This window comes from Neolamprologus multifasciatus, chromosome 9 (genome assembly GCF_963576455.1).
Source record: "Neolamprologus multifasciatus chromosome 9, fNeoMul1.2, whole genome shotgun sequence".
Lineage (NCBI taxonomy): Eukaryota > Metazoa > Chordata > Actinopteri > Cichliformes > Cichlidae > Neolamprologus > Neolamprologus multifasciatus.
In genome coordinates, this window is record NC_140447.1 from 10,689,529 (window position 1) to 10,705,640 (window position 16,112).

A 16,112-nucleotide genomic window follows, 5' to 3' on the forward strand; every position below is an offset into this window, starting at 1 on the left:
AGGAGTGGGTGGAAGAGATGAGGTTATGTCTTTAGCACGGCTGCTGCAATGAAGTCAATGATAATACCAGCAGTGAACACAATAGCAAGAAGCTCTGGCTTGTGTCGTACTAACTTCGAGTGGGGGGTCCTCCGTGAAGGATTCATCTCTGTATGTAGGATCTTAGCCTGCAAGGACTGCTGAGAATCTTTTGTGTAAAAGGGTGACTGTAGCTCAGGTGGTAGAGCAGGTCATCTACTGATCGGAAGGTTGGTGGTTCGATTCCTGGCTTCGCCTAGTCTGCATGCCAAATATCCTTGGGCAAGATACTAACCCCAAATTGCTCTCCGATGCATCCATCGGAGTATGAATGTGTGTGAATGTTAGCTATAAAGCACTTAGAAAAATGTGCTTGTGCGAATGGGTGTGAATGGGTGAATGCACAAGTTGTGTAAAGCGCTTTGAGTGCTCAGATGAGTAGAAAAGCGCTATATAAGAACCAGTCCATTTACCATAAACACTTTTGTTGAGCATAAAAGTGAAAATGTAGCCATAAAATATCAAAATGTACCACAGTGTCGCTGCTCAAGGACAGCAAGGACAACCTTAAGGCCTCGACACAGTAGACCTGTAAAATCTGCACGAATTATCTGCATGTTAAAAGCATTTTTTAGACTCGCCTATTCTTTTTTTTGGCCTTTTTCAACTTCATTCAATAGACACAATGAAGAGAGGACAGGAAAGCAGGCGCAAAGACAGAAGACATGCAGCAAAGGATGCAGGTCAGGCTGCTCTCAGCCCTTTGGCATGTGATCACCCGCTCAACGCATTGAGCTAACCTGGCACCCAGGTTTGCTGCTTTTTAATGCTGTTCACACATTTATTTTTTTTTTACTTTTTGGAACTTTTTGGTGCTTTTTCCGAACATCCAATCTGACCAATCAGATGCTGCATTTGGCAATACGTTTGCTGTGTCTCAAAACACAGAGCAGTACTGAATATCTACTGATGTGGAAATAGTTAAATAAAACTATTTCACCTCAGGCGCACAGCTAGACGCCGCTCCTGGTCAATCAGATCTCTGAAATGATTCCTCTGCCCGCGCAGATGTGCTCCCAGCTCTGCCAGCAAGAACTCAAGCTGCCCCGCTGACATCCTGAAATATGTATGAAAGTTTTCAGTTTTTTGTGGTTAGTTTGTAGTCAGGTTCGTATTCACCGAACACCTTTGAAGAGGCTTTGGATGCATGCAGGTAAAGTGTCTTTAGAGCTAAAGGGAAACGGGATGTGAACATATCTGATAAACATTTAGCTTTTTGTTAGCTTTTAAAATAATTTGCACGAATAAACAATGACAGATGCAAACATTTCTGCTTGCTCTACTAGAAGCCTGAAAAAACGGGTGCTTGCTCTCAAGACATCAGACTGGACAAAATGCTAAAGACCGTCCAAAGAAACTATGTTGAACTAGCATTCATATACAGAGATGTGAATCCTTAACAAGATGAAAGACATGAGACGTTTTTTGGCAATATTGATTCTAAATTAGCAAAAACCTTTATTAGTTATATTTATGTACAAAAACATAAAATTTATGACAGAGCCCAGGATTTAGATGTGCACAGGGTTTTCTGTCATGGCCCGCGAGGGCAGACCGTGTGGAGAGTGTGTTTGGTGGACCCAGGTGCGGACACAGACGCCGGAGGCAAAACTTGCACTAAGCTCAAAGCGAGCCTTTAATCAGGGCTGATACAGAAGGCAAAATAACAAACCATAAACTATGGGAATGACAAAACTAAAAACCTAAACTGGGAGTAACTAAGGCTATGAACGAAGACCAGGACTGAACTATTACGAAGTACTGTGGACAGACTATGAACACGACATGAAAAACTGTGAACGAGATCTCGGTACTGGCACATGAAGGTGCAGGGAAACGTGACTGGAGAAAGTGACTATGAACATGTCCAATACCGAATCTTGCAGACTAGAATCATGACGTGCAGCTAGAAATAATAGGGTGCATGAACAGACGACGCGACACTGACGCGAAGACACACTGGGCTAAAATACACTGATGAAGTCATCAAGGAATTAGAGACAGAAGGGGAACACAGCTGGGAGGAATAAGACCTAATGAGACACGGGGAACAAAGCTAGAAACACTGACATAAGACAGGAACATGAACCTTCGGAGTAAAACAGGAAACAAGACACCACTAAACAAAAACGCAGACACGACACAGAGACCGACTAGATACTGAACTAAACCTGCAATAAACATGAGAACAAAACCTACGAACTAATCCCTAAACAAGAATAACTGAAACATACATTCATAATCATCAGCATCAAAATAAGTAGGGATGCAACGATACCAATTTTTTCAAACCGATACGATACCGATACTTGGATCTGAGTACTTGCCGATACAGAGTACAAAAACCGATACTTCTACCACACACACACACAAATGCAATGAATTGGAAGACAGGTTTTATTTTATTCTCTGCCGATAAAAAATAAAATCTTAATAAAAATGACCACAAAAAAATTTCAAGTGAAAAATAAGCACTTCTGTTAAATTATTGCAGAGTCTCCACATTGTAATTTAACAAAATATCACTGAACTATTGGCACTGTCTCGAGCTTTCAGAATAATAAATAAACACTTCTGTTTGGAATAAAATAAATACAAATTAGGTTTGAGAATAAAATAAACTTAAATTGTTGCAGAGTGTCCAGATTGTAAACAAACAAACAAAATAACGAAAGTATTTGGCATTGACGAACGAACTCCCCATCTGCCCGTGGATCATCAGTCCACTTTGCCGTTAAACCAAGGACTGACATCGCGCACACACTGCTTGTCTTTACCTCTTTAGAAAGTTTTGGCACCATTATCTCCCTGATGTGTGGGCGGCTGGGAATTTCATATGGAGTATGCTGAGAAGAATCCTATGTTTTCCATGACCGGCATTGGCTGGTCATCCAGAGCGATAAAATGAGTCAGAGCCTCTGTTATTTTAACTGCCAGTGGATTTTCTATTGACATTTTTCATCGCTTTTCCAAAACCTGAGTTAAAGTTGGCTGTTCCGGTCCACACTGCTGACATTTTGTTTAGCCTAGCTACAGCAGCCTCCAGTTTCTCTTTTTTATCTGGAGCTGCCAGTCTGACTCGTCTAACCCTGTGCCTGTTTAGTGAGGGATGTCCCCCTAGTAGCCAATCTAAAAAACTACAACAAAAATGACCAGCCACCCTCTGACTAATGAAATAAGTTAGTATCGGTTCATGGTATTGGTTAACTTTTACGAGTATGAGTACACACACATTTCATAGTATCGGCCCCGATACCCGATACCAGTATCGGTATTGGTGCATTCCTAATAATAAGGAAAGAATCCAAAATGCAAAAACACACCAAAACATAACAACTCAAAATACTGGGTCAAACTGACCCAGAACCGTGACAGTTTTCACTGCATGGCAGGTATTCCCTAAAGAAGAAAGCAAAGGTGTTTCAGTCTTCCACCACGTCATGTTCATTTATGAGGTCTTCCTTGATTTCATGGTGCTCTCTATGTGCATGTATGTGCTGGCGCGTCTGCTTACTGCTGGCCAGTTGTGAGCAGCCTGCTGATTCAGGCACTGTGAAGCTCAGCTGGAGTTAAATAATCTGCCAGAAAAGTGAGGATTTGGCAGATCAGATGTGTGTATTTGGGAACATCACTTGTTTCGTGTTTTTTCACGATGTGTGAAAACCATGCAAATGTGTGATCACATGTGTAAAACGCTCCCCCACTGATGTGAATGTCAACCATTCAGAGAGGCTGGAGACAAGCATGTGTGTGAGTGAAGGATCTGCTTGTGAGGCTGGGACTACATGTGTGAGCGACTGTGTGTGTGTGTCCTGAGGGGCTGCGGTCCGTGGAAGTTGATGTGATTTACCTGGACAGTGAGGATGACCTTACTTCTAACCTTACTCTGCTGAGAGAAAGAAATGAAGGCAAAACTCAGACGCTTGTTGTTTGTTGTGAATATTTGCTCTAGAATTACACAGAGACTGATGAGCTCAAATCAAGACATGGAGTGAAGCTGCGATGTTAAATTAGCTGTCAGCTATCAGACTAATTTCATGCTGGAATACAAGGTCTTGAGCGCCAAACAGCCCTCAAACTTACAGATAATTAGTTAATTAGTTATTAATAGCACTTTCAAAATCTTGTTTTGGTAAGGACAATCCCTGCTTGTTTCCAGTTATCAGCACATCTGTTATTAATTGGAATAGATAGAAACCAAAGCTGTTTTTACTTTGCTAGGCTGTGGGACATTTTCAGGATAGATGGAAATAGCTAATATGTGAGCATAGGGAGAAATGAGAGAAATGCAAGCAAGCTGGTTTAAAAGCTACCACAAAGGTACATTACACACACGCACAGAGATACACGCTAAGTGCTAAGTAACTTGATCGACCTCTGTCAGTCAAGGTCGCCATGTCCTCGAGTCCAGTATGAAGGTGGATGAGATTTGTTGAGTTGAGCCTAGTCTATAGTGCTCCTCTTGGAAAAACAAATGTGTTTGGCACAATAAAACACCGGGAGAGGTTTAGTAAAGATAAAAAGATTTTTAAAAAGTTACTTTATACCTATTCTGTAAATGTGTTTTGTGATCATCGATGGTATAAAATGTGGATGTAGCATCTGAAGGCCACCAGGTGGCGATAGCTTCCAGTCCTGCGGACGTCAGTGAGAAAACCGAGTTTATGGGCTCAGTCACTCATGTCGGGTCATACTGAGTAACGTCCATGCTGTGTTTCAAATTGGAAGATGATCTAATAATGTGCTCGGCGGCTAACAACTTGTCAACCACAAGTCTTTTAATAGTGAGCTCGCTGTTTCACGCCCGCCCCCTTCTGGCCACACCCACTGCTCATCAAAATAGCACCATAGAAACCTGTTAGTGACATCACGGCAGCTGTGTCCATGTTTTTAATGTTATGAAGTCAGGAGTGTGCGGGGACTGACTCTCTTTTGGAGCCAGTCTCTAGTGACCACTGTCAAAGCTGCAGTTTTTTAAGAGATCAGATTTTTTAAATTTTTGAGCTAAACTGGTTCCCTGGTTCATTTTTAAGTTCTTGAGTCCGACACTTGATTAAACCTGAAAGTCCATGCGGTTTGACTCAGAAGCTGTCTCAAAGAGCGGGATAAGAGGAACTTCTCTGGGGTTTCTGAGACTTGTCATTTAAAAGAAGTTGTTTTTGCCATAGAAATAATGGAAAGAAGTGTTAGCTTGATGCAGAGAATGGCTGTCTAAATGACGCAGGCAGCAAAACACAGGGAAATGGCCGACGTGTGCCGCATTCCAATCAGCTATACATCTGTATATCCAAACACACTAATGATGTATTATGGGCCTTAATGAGCCGTGGCACTGATTGTCAAACACGCTCTCGCTCTCTCTTTCTGTGCCAATCAGGTTTTTATTCTCCCCTTTATATCTGGATTAGATTTTATGCACCAGCTGCATCCGTCAACTGGATGTACTCCCAAACAAGCATACACCCACATCCACGTGTGTGTGTGTGTGTAGACACAAATAACAATAATAAATCTCACACCCAACAGCACAGTCACAAAACACAAGAAGCAAACTGAGATCAATTAGTCTAAGTAACACGTGTACTCCACCCCCCATCTCTCACTTACACCTACACCCGATATAAACCAGAGTGCATCGTGTTCACTCTCTGTGGTGTTGTTTGATGGCTTTTTCTTCTACATTGTTCCACTTTAACAGTGAATGTTTGATGGGAAAAACAGTTGAACTGGAAGAGCTTTTTGGTCTTTCTTGCTGAAAATACAAACAGATTTTTTTTGGACGTACTGAAAGCTTCTTGCTTTCATTAAAGTTTCATCAAGCGTGGCCTCCGACAGAGGCAGTGGAGAAAAAGCAAACAAAATGACCGACTGATATGAAAAAAAGACATTTGTGGATGAGACTAACAGAACTTTATAATATTGTTTTCCTAGTTAGTTTTTTTTTGTTTGGGCCAAAAGATAAATCGGAGCTTTAAGTTTCTCCTCTGCTGCAGCGACTCACACACAGAGCATCCTTCACTTTAACACCCTCAAACTCATCCTCTTAGACACAGTCTTTGTGCAGAGAGTAAACCGAAGCTGTTCCAAACACAGGCGGCTTCAAGACAGCGAGCGTCGCAATCGTTGAAATAACTGCCACAGCAGCGAGAAAGAATACAGCCGACGCCAACGCGCTGCAAGATGCTTTCACACCTGTTTGTTTGGTGTGGTTTAACCTGGCCCCTCAAGTGTTACACCTCTGGTTTGTTTTATACAAGCGCGGCCAGAAAAATCTTAAATGTGGAGTTTGCCAGACAGCTGATCGTGTAGATGGAAGTCTTTATGCGAAGCATGTAATATGATGAGCTTCATGTGTTCCACAGTGATGCCTATTTTTAGCTGGCAATCTGTGATTTAGAAATAAAGAAAAGGAGAAACAGAAAGGAGGAGTAAAAGCAAAGAGCAGGAAACTGGGACAGCGTGCTGGGCTGTGTGTGAAACCAATAAAGCTGTTGACATGTTATACGTTCACAATGCATCAACCATTTGCTTGATCTGCTCTCCGCCACGAGAGGAAGGGAAGGATGAGCGAGGATAAACAAAGAAGAGGCCGTCGATGGAGATCAGAAATAGGCTCCGATTGATCTCCAGGACAGATATATGGGTTACTATTGATCTTCCTCTAAATAGAGCAAACATGGCACTTGTGTCATTATTAATGCACAAGTCATATCTATCTATCTATCTATCTATCTATCTATCTATCTATCTATCTATCTATCTATCTATCTATCTATCTATCTATCTATCTATCTATCTATCTATCTATCTATCTATACATCCATCCATACATACATACATACATACATACATACATATGTGTATGTGTGATTTCTGTGTCAGCCCACCCACGCAGGCTCTGTGTGCTTGTCTTCCATTCTTGTGGGCAGACACATCCTTCATCCTGCTTTAATTGGCCTGATGTGAATCACTTGATCCAGGGGTGCAGCCACAGTCAGACAGGACAGGCTTATTAGCCTCCATCAAAGGGCCTGTGAGCCTTCATCATCTGCTGCTGCAGTACTGTACGTGTCTGCTGCCGAGTCCGTGACCTCTGGACACCAAATCTAACGCTTGATCTTTTGTGTGTGTGTGTTTTAAACACAACAAGTAGATGCTGCTTTCACGTAGGATTTCGATGTATGTTACAGTCTTACATAACATCTTTACTTTGCTGACCAATTAAGCTTTGCACCAAGATCATGCCATCTTGTAAAAAGTCCCATTTCCTTTATGGACATTTTCCTGACATTTCTTTTATTAGCGGCGCGACTGCAGATGGATGTAATGGTGGCGAGCCTTCCAAAAGTCTTGTGCAGATGGTCAGTTTAGTTACGTGTGACTCATGTAGTCAGCGGAGCCAAAAAATCACAGCGCTTCGCAGAACTCGTCCCCTAAAATCGCCTGCCAGCTACAGCTGGAGGGCCTCCAGAAGCTCTGTTCAACACGCGGCCGAGTCGCAGCATTTGAACATGTTGTACCTGCCAATGCGCTCTCCGGATGTCAAGCCCTTCATTCATTATTAGAGAGAAAGAGAGAGCGCTACATCAGCTTTGTCTAATAACTGTACGCATGTCTCCAGCTCTTTATTATCTCATTCGCGGCTCTGTTTAGATCGCAGTACCAACATGCATGCCCATTTCTGTGTTCATAAAACAAGCAAGAGCACTGCCTAGACTGCATTAAAGCATTAGTGCTGTCTAAAGTCTGAATCCTTATTATCATCCTTCTTTTCTTGATAAAGGGCTAATTATTGTCTAACCTTCACGTACCTGCTTCAGGACTTGCGTCTTCTGTGTGACAACTCTACATCCAGTGTGTGTGTGTGTTTGAATTTTGCCACTAAATTATTTTATTAGTGTTCTACCTGTCCAAACCAAAAAAAAGAGCGTCTGACAAAAACATGTGTCAGTGCCCTCAGAGCAGTGATCTTAAATAGCTGTGCGGTGCTTGACATACTCTTTTTTTCTTGTTGTTTTTTGCCTGGATTTTGTCTGTCAAGCTGTCATAGCTTATTTGTGAAGGTTGAGGTGGCTTGCAAGTGTACTTGTAAACAACAACAATAGCACATTCTACACGCACGTTTAGGGTGTGAGGGATTTACAAGCACCAAGTAGCCCAACAAGCCACACACACATAAAGACCCCAGTCAGACATGAGGTTCAAGCCCAGGTCCTTCACTGGGCAGCTACTTCAGTTCTGCTGGTTTGATTTGAAATGCCTCCTTTGCATCCTCCCACTCTTTATTTTGCGCATTCTCAATGTGCTGCTGGTCGTGGCGCATCAGGATTTCACAAGATTTCCATTATCACGTGAAAATGATAAGCAGCAGACGACTCATGTATCAGACATCCTTTCCAGCTGATACTGGTGTTAAAAACAACCCACACTCTGTCTGTCCTCTCTGTGTGCCTCTTAGAGGTGGGCCGATCGATCCACATATCGATAGTATTGATACTGACGATGGTATCGGTCTCGGATCGATACTAGCGTGATGAGATGGATTCTTTGTTTCTGTCCTCCAAGTTCACTCTGTAGCCTGCTGATTTATGTTAAAGTACTTTTTGGGGAAATCAAAAAATATACCTCAAACATGCACTATGAAAAATGTGTTGACTGTCACATTTATTTTATTTATAGCCTATAGCACATTTAAACAACAGAGGTTGAGCCAAAGTGCCGTAGAGACGCCCACATTTATATTTCAGGTCTCCAAAACCCCAGACACGAAAAGCTGATGTAGCTGAAAGATGTGTTTTTTTGTGGTAAGTAATTGTGGAATGTAAAAATCACAGTGATTCATTAAAATGAGATCAGAATTTGAAAATCAATGATGATTCATCACATAAGTCATGCCACACTGCTCTACCCAACATTAACTGCCTTGATAGAGTAAAAGTACCGGTATTGTATCGGCAGTACTGGCCCTATGTTTACTTGGTATCGGACTGATACCGAAATCTGCAGTATCGCACAGCACTAGTGCCTCTGTTTTCAGGAGGGGGGGAAGGGAGCCATGCGATCGGTATTGATCTCAGAAAGCTCCGAGGCAAATTTATCTGTATTACATCTGTGATGTGTTAGCGTGAGTGCAGGCTTGGCCTCAAAAAGGAGGTTTGTGGGCCGTTTGGCAGGTTTCAAAAACGGAGAATAAACAGAGTTCCCCTGTTGAGTTTTGACTCACATAACATATCTACATTCAGCCAGCTGAGTTCAGTGGTAATTAGTCAATCCGGTCTCACACACACACACACTCACACACACACACACACACACACACACACAGGTAGAGATGTTTAAACACACTGGAAGCAGCTTTAAATGACATATCACACTAACAGCATCAGCTGACACAGTTAACATCACACCCACTGACAGTAGGTCATGTGACACTGCTTTGTTGTTGGTGTACTGCTGCAGCTGTTGACTGGGAGCCAAAGCAATATTTTTTTTGTGTGTATTACACTTCTCTTCTCTCTTTCTGTTTCTTGTTCCTTTTCTATTTGATTTAAATATAAAGTGAGTATTTTAGGAGGCAACGCAGTACAAAAATAATTCCACACGAAGATGTAAAAACAACACAGCATATGAACGCGTTCCTGTAAAATATGCCCCAGTTTGTTTGTTGAGCACGGGCAACACAGAAGTGTTTGAAAATGCTGCCCTCGTGTGTCTGTTATCAGAAATGCACCTTCCTGATGTCCTGAAACGTGTTTTATGTTTCAGGTTATGGACACACTTTCTAAACTCTCCCACACTGTGATTGTACAACAGACTGGAATCAGGTATGTGGAAGTGAAATGTTTTAATACAAAACAATGCATTTCTTTCATAGCATCTTGTGATCTTAGTAGTGAACAATAAAATCTAATGTAATGGATGCATTATACTGCCATTGGAAGCTTGTGAGGTATTTTAATCCTAAAACATGGACTGCTTTCTCCTCTCAGGCCCTTTCCAACAGAGGACAGTGTTGAAGATGAGGACATCTACAACCACCTGGAGGACCTCATAGAGTATGCTCTCCACCCTTTTGTTTCCAGCCATATCCTTAAGAACATTTTAAGATGGATTTCTAACACACATGTTACATTTTAAAAAGTCAGCAACCTTGTGAGTCTTTATGTGCACGTGTGTGTGTCATTATGGCACGCTGAGTAACATACTCCAACAAAAAGGGGTTTCTGAGCTCTTTTGCAGATGTTTACACGTCTTTCAGGATGTGTGCAGACAGCTTTTGTCAGCATAGCTGCACAAGATGCAGTCATTAAACCTTTCACATGTGTGGCCATGGTCAAGATGCAGTCTGGGGTCTGACAGCTCACCGCTGTGATCCCATTGCACCGCAGTCGCTCTACTTTAGTGTTCGGCTTCCTCGACTCTTAAAACTCTCCACGCCTGTGAGGATAAAGCTGCCATTTGTTCCCTGGGTGTTGTCTGGAAGGCAGCCATTTTCAGCATCAACTCGCCCCGCTCTTTTCCTTAGTTAGCCACAAGTGGGGTGTGTGGGACTGTGAATTAATCATTTGTTGTTCAAGCCCTGCTCTGCAGACACCTGTTAGCTTAGCAGATTTAAACGACAGATTTTTCTGTCTAAAAATAAAGTTCATAGAGAGGGTGTTAGCTATACTGCGTGCAACCAATGTAGGTCGGTCGGTGTTCGATACCAACTAAAACCAACCTTTTTTTCACCTTTGGAAATAAAGCAGGGACAAAATAATAACATGACATAATCCTCCTCCGTTGCAGACAGAATGTCTGGCACAGTCCCATTCATAGGCCTTCATCTAAATGCAGCTGTAGGATTATTGACTCTGGTCTATCTGATATGGATTTTAGAATGCATTTTTGTTTAGACTGAATGCGTCAGATGCCAATTTATGGACAGATATTTTTGTCCCTTATCTATTTTTCCAGTTCATCTGTCTGTTTCTGATCATAAATACTGGCACTTGCATGGTAATTGAAGTCAGCAGAGAGACATAATCCTACAGCAGAAATGCTGTTGGAAACCTTTACAGTGACACAGTGGTTTGGCCCGTGTTTAACGCTGACAGCTCCTACAGAAGGAAGCGGCACACTAAGAGTAGTGACAGCAAAACAGTGGCTTGATAGCAGCCAGCACGGGAGATTTGATGTGTCAGCCTGGATCTCACTGAACTGAGCCACATTCTCCCATCTGCTCAGTGTTTAGCAGCCATATAACAGACGCAACTGAAACATGTGCACACCGTTCCACACAACAAGAGGTTTCATTTAATTTGTTTTTTTTTTAGCCAAGCATACAATCTTGTTGCCCATCTAGAACCAAAATAAATTTTTGGGATTAAGAGCAAATTCTTCTCTCTCATCACTGGAGATTTCATCTGTTCTAATCTGTTTTAATGTGCAAGGCTAACAAAGTGTTTAAATTCACTGCACTAATTTTTGAAGAGATAGTATTAGTTAAAAGTAATAGTTAAGGGCATTATTTCTCTGTATTCTAGATATCTAGTAATGCCCACTAAAACAAGTGTAGGCAATATTATTGAAATAGACTAGCTTGGCTATTAGCTATGAAGCTTTATGCTAGGCTGTTAGCTATGAGGCTTTATGCTAGGCTGTTAGCTATGAGGCCTTATGCTAGGCTGTTAGCTATGAGGCCTTATGCTAGGCTGTTAGCTATCAGTCTTTGTACTAGACTATTAACCAAACCTAGCATAAAAAAATTTGTTGTTTTTTTTACTACTACTTACTACTGTTTCTTAACAAAAGTAACAAAATCCCTCACATAAAAGCTGCTTATAAAACAGGAAGTGCAGCTTAGCATTTACATATTTTGTTTATGGTAAAGATGAATTAAAGTAGATTAGATTATTTCTACCTATATCTTCTTTTTACGATAATGTCAAGCTAAGCTGTCTTTCTCTATCATATTGAGACTGAGAGATAGTCTCTCACTCAGAGAACCAAGGTTACAACGTAACCTTTCGTTCTGTAGCTCCTTTGTTAGCTTACAGAGGCCCACTTTACCCTCAAGTCCTAAATGAATTTTGATACATTCTCTGTTTGAGTTATTGCCCTTTACTATAAGACATTTCAATAATACATTAGTTGAAGCAGAGCAGCAGACCACAGAGAGAAATATTTTTTTTTCCTTTATGGTCCACCACCTATGCTGTAGATCTCTTATCTTTGACCTCACCTCCTTACCCTAATAAAACATACTAATTGTTTACGTCCAATTATCCCCTTAGGTTTCTTTGAACTTGGGAACATTTGGTTCTAAAATAAATGTATGAAAAGTAAAAGAAGGCACACACAAACACTGAGTCACATCATGTTAGCCCACCTGCTAAGGCTGCAGTAATTGGCTCCGATGTGAGCAGTCAGAACAGGCTGGTGGCGTCACACATAAAAGTCTTTTCTTGTCTGCGTGTTCCTCAGCCACTTTCACAGCAAGGGATTAAGTTTTGTCCCCTTCTAACAAGATTTGTAGTGTGGTATTAAAATCCACATCTGTAAAACCAGAACCGTGTGTGCTTGTCAAGAGAAGTGAAAACCATTTCATCCCACTCACTCAGGATCAAACAGCAGCGTGATGTAATGCAGTGTCACTGCCATATTCTTTCATTTGTCCTGCAGTGAGAATGGAGTGGAGGATGAGGAGGACCTTTATGACTGTGTGTACGATGACGAAGAAGGCGGCGAGATCTACGAGGACCTGATGAAGACAGAAGCTGTCCCTCCTCCGGTTTGTCCACCTCTGTAACTTCACTTGAAAATGTTTTTGTTCTTGTTGTCAAAGACTGGATGAAAGAAGTGATGCTACCATCATATCTGACGTCTTAGGCCAGGGGTGGGGAACTCCAGGGCTCAAGGGCAGGTTTTAGATATCACCCTGGGTCAACACACCCTAATCAAATGACTAGTTCATTACCAGGCCTCTGGAGAACTTCAAGACATGTTGAGGACGTAATGTAGCCATTTAAATCAGCTATGTTGGATCAAGGACGCATCTAAAACCTGCAGGAGACCAGCCCTTGAGGCCTGGAGTTCCCCCACCCCTGTCTTAGGTGATGGGATCAGACATGGATGGCACTTCCCTACTTGTGTCTCCAAGTGTTCAGCTGACCACTTGTGATCTTATTTTAAGCTCAAGGAATCTTTTATGGGCAGTTTCAGGCAAAATGTAATGCAATGTGTGGTTTGTAAAAGCATTGGGGACAGTATGGAAAAATAACACCACATCCTGCACCGATAGCATATTTTTTTGTAGGTTCTTGTTTGAAAACCATTTAAAACATTAGTCATTGCACTAAAAATGAAATTCTCAGAATGTGGTATCTGTTTGAGAAAATATAGTTGGAGAAATTGAACTTTTTTGAATTCTGAATGGACGTTTGATTGTATGGAGCTGGTCGTCATTGCTTTGTGGTTTCCATGAAACTTGGAATTGAAAATTTACAAAATAAAAATTGGCCTTCTTTTATCTTTCCATCTGAAATATCCTTCAAAAGAGTTCTTCTGAAACTTGGCAAACTTGAACAAAAGCACTGAAAGAAAGTCAGATGAACCTTGGTGCCAAAGCAGATTCTGAATGCCTTTAAAATGCTGTTTAAATTTCAAATATACATTTTTTAAAATTTAAGTGATTATTTATCAACGTATCTATTCAAGTGTATAATGTGTGTGTGTGTGCGTAGGCGTTCCAGAAGCAAGCAGAGACTGACATCAGGAGTTGCTGCTTGACAGAGATCAAGCAGACAGAGGAGAAATACACTGAGACCCTGGAGTCTATAGAGAAGGTACACACTGGCTGACTGGTGGTTGTCATTGTGCAGCCGAGGCTTCCTCACATTGCTACGTGCTGACTGAAAATTAAAGCAGGTAATCTCATCTGCATCCCATGCTGAGTTTGTACGCTGGCGATACTTGGAAACATCGTCTCGTTGAAGTAATCAGAATTATAACCGCCAGTTGTTGTGGTTTGGTTACATCTCAGAAGTAAAAAAGCGGCCCCCGATCACAGGTTTAATGTGACATGACTGAATTAGTTTGAAGCTGCGGGCCCTCCAGAGCTCTCTATTAAACCTGCTGAGCGAGTGTGTCTCAGTTAGCTTGAGTGACGAGTACTTACCCACAAAGCTGTTGTGAAAGATGAATGAAGCGCTTTTGGACATCTTTCACTAATATCCAGGTTGCCAGCACTGTTTCATAAATTGGTGTCAGTCTAACTAACTTTATTTCATTAGGTGGAAGTATTATCGCTCTGTTTCACTTTACGAAGGATGACTGGAAATCAATTTGGCCTCTTTATCACCTTCAATATGAGAAACTGTGAAACTGTAATGACCTCTTTTCGGGTGTAATGGAAACCAAAAAAAAGCGGTGTAACACTCCGCACACCCAGAGAAAGAAGCGAGGTGAAGGATATATTTATATTTTTGAAATTAGCCGTGAGTAAAATGTAATCCCAGCACTCCTTCCAACAAACGCCCTGACAGAGAGCTCTGAGAGCAGCCGCTCGCCTGTGGATGCGTTCCACCTTACCCCGCACTTTTTACAGGACTGTCTTGGACTACTTTTCTTCTACCTCTTGTGTACGTTCACGTCTGCTAAAAGACCTCGCCTGATTTCCCAGAGGAGCGCCTCAGTAGATGACTTTCGATATGAAGTGGATGGTGGAATTTAGTTTGTGCTCGCCCGCTCCTTTGAAATGTAGAGGTGACTACACTGTGGGAGTTTTCTGAGAGGAAATCATTAAATTGCAAACTCTGAAAATGAGATTATTGTCGTGACCCAGACTCTCCTGCTTGTTTTCGCTGACTGCAGCTCTTTGCAACTTAGCCCTATAATATAATAGCGTCTCACGCAAAATGACTTTCCCGCTCTTACTCTAGAGGAACGAGGCTCTTTCTCTTCATTCATTCCCTCTCTGTGTTTCTCTCCTGCAGCACTTTATGATTCCCCTCAACACGTTCTTGTCCCCAGCTGAGATGGAGAAGGTGTTTGTGAATATTCCGGTAAGTCAACGCCTTTGGAAGCGGTCATCGTTGAGGGGGTTGCAAAATTCTCCTTTAAATGGTCTTTTTCCCCACCGACTGTCACAATAGGAGGAATGTAGAAGTGTAAATAATGAAAGGAATGATGGCTTAGCTTCACACCTACATGGCAAAATTCAATTAAAAAAAAAAGATGTTAAACCTTTTTTAAATGTGCATTAAATTAACATGACAAAGGGACTACTACTACTATTTAAGAGGCTTAACTGTCCAAAAGAGGTCACTGCTTTGTGTTGCATGCTAACATGCCAACATACTGACATCAAATATGCTGACTGATTGATTTACGTTCACTGTTTGACTGTGAAATGCTAACAGTGACCAGAAAGTAGCAAGAACACCTCAAGATAATAGCAGTGTCTTTAGTTTTTTAGGTAGGTTTGCAAAGGGAACATGATATCAGTTTTGCTGCAGGCCTATACAATCAAAAAAAAAGTTTTTTTAATCTCAATAAACATGAAGCATGAAAATTAAATGAAATTAGTTAAAGTCAGAATTTTGGTCAAAGATTCTTATTGAGTGTGTTGACATATTTGAGGGCGGTACTTCAACATTTAGTGAGCTGTGATGAGCATTTCTAATGATTTTCTTAGTCATAGATCATTAACGGAGTTATTGGAATGATCTGTAGATTAGGGGAAAGAAATTGTTAGATGCAGGAGTTTAATGATCAGCACTGAAGATTTGCTCTTGTTGTTGTTCAGGACCTGGTTAAAGTCCACAAGTGTTTACTGCTGGAAATCCAAGATTCAGTCCACCACAGAAGTGCCCAGAACCTTTACCAGATCTTCATCACTTTCAAAGAGAGGTGCACACGGGGAACTTTATCTAAAAACATTGTAGCTTATTGTATTTAGTGTTTTATGTAATCCTTTAACAGTTCTGTAAAGCTCTTGTAATTCTTTCTATACATCTAAGAAGCTGCAAACTTTTATGTATATGCTGTGTTAT

The 16,112-nt window shown here is 41.4% G+C and overlaps 1 protein-coding gene across 2 annotated transcripts in view; it reads left to right on the forward strand.

The window, feature by feature from the left end:
* vav3a (vav guanine nucleotide exchange factor 3a) overlaps window positions 1–16,112 on the forward strand; it is a 103,216-nt gene that overhangs the window by 35,939 nt on the left and 51,165 nt on the right. For both annotated transcript variants that reach the window (XM_085172236.1, XM_085172237.1), the window contains exons 3-8: window positions 9,844–9,902; window positions 10,068–10,133; window positions 12,742–12,850; window positions 13,803–13,904; window positions 15,054–15,122; window positions 15,866–15,969. In XM_085172236.1, coding sequence (XP_085028362.1) covers window positions 9,844–9,902; window positions 10,068–10,133; window positions 12,742–12,850; window positions 13,803–13,904; window positions 15,054–15,122; window positions 15,866–15,969 — 509 coding nt within the window. The remainder of the gene's footprint in view (window positions 1–9,843; window positions 9,903–10,067; window positions 10,134–12,741; window positions 12,851–13,802; window positions 13,905–15,053; window positions 15,123–15,865; window positions 15,970–16,112) is intronic.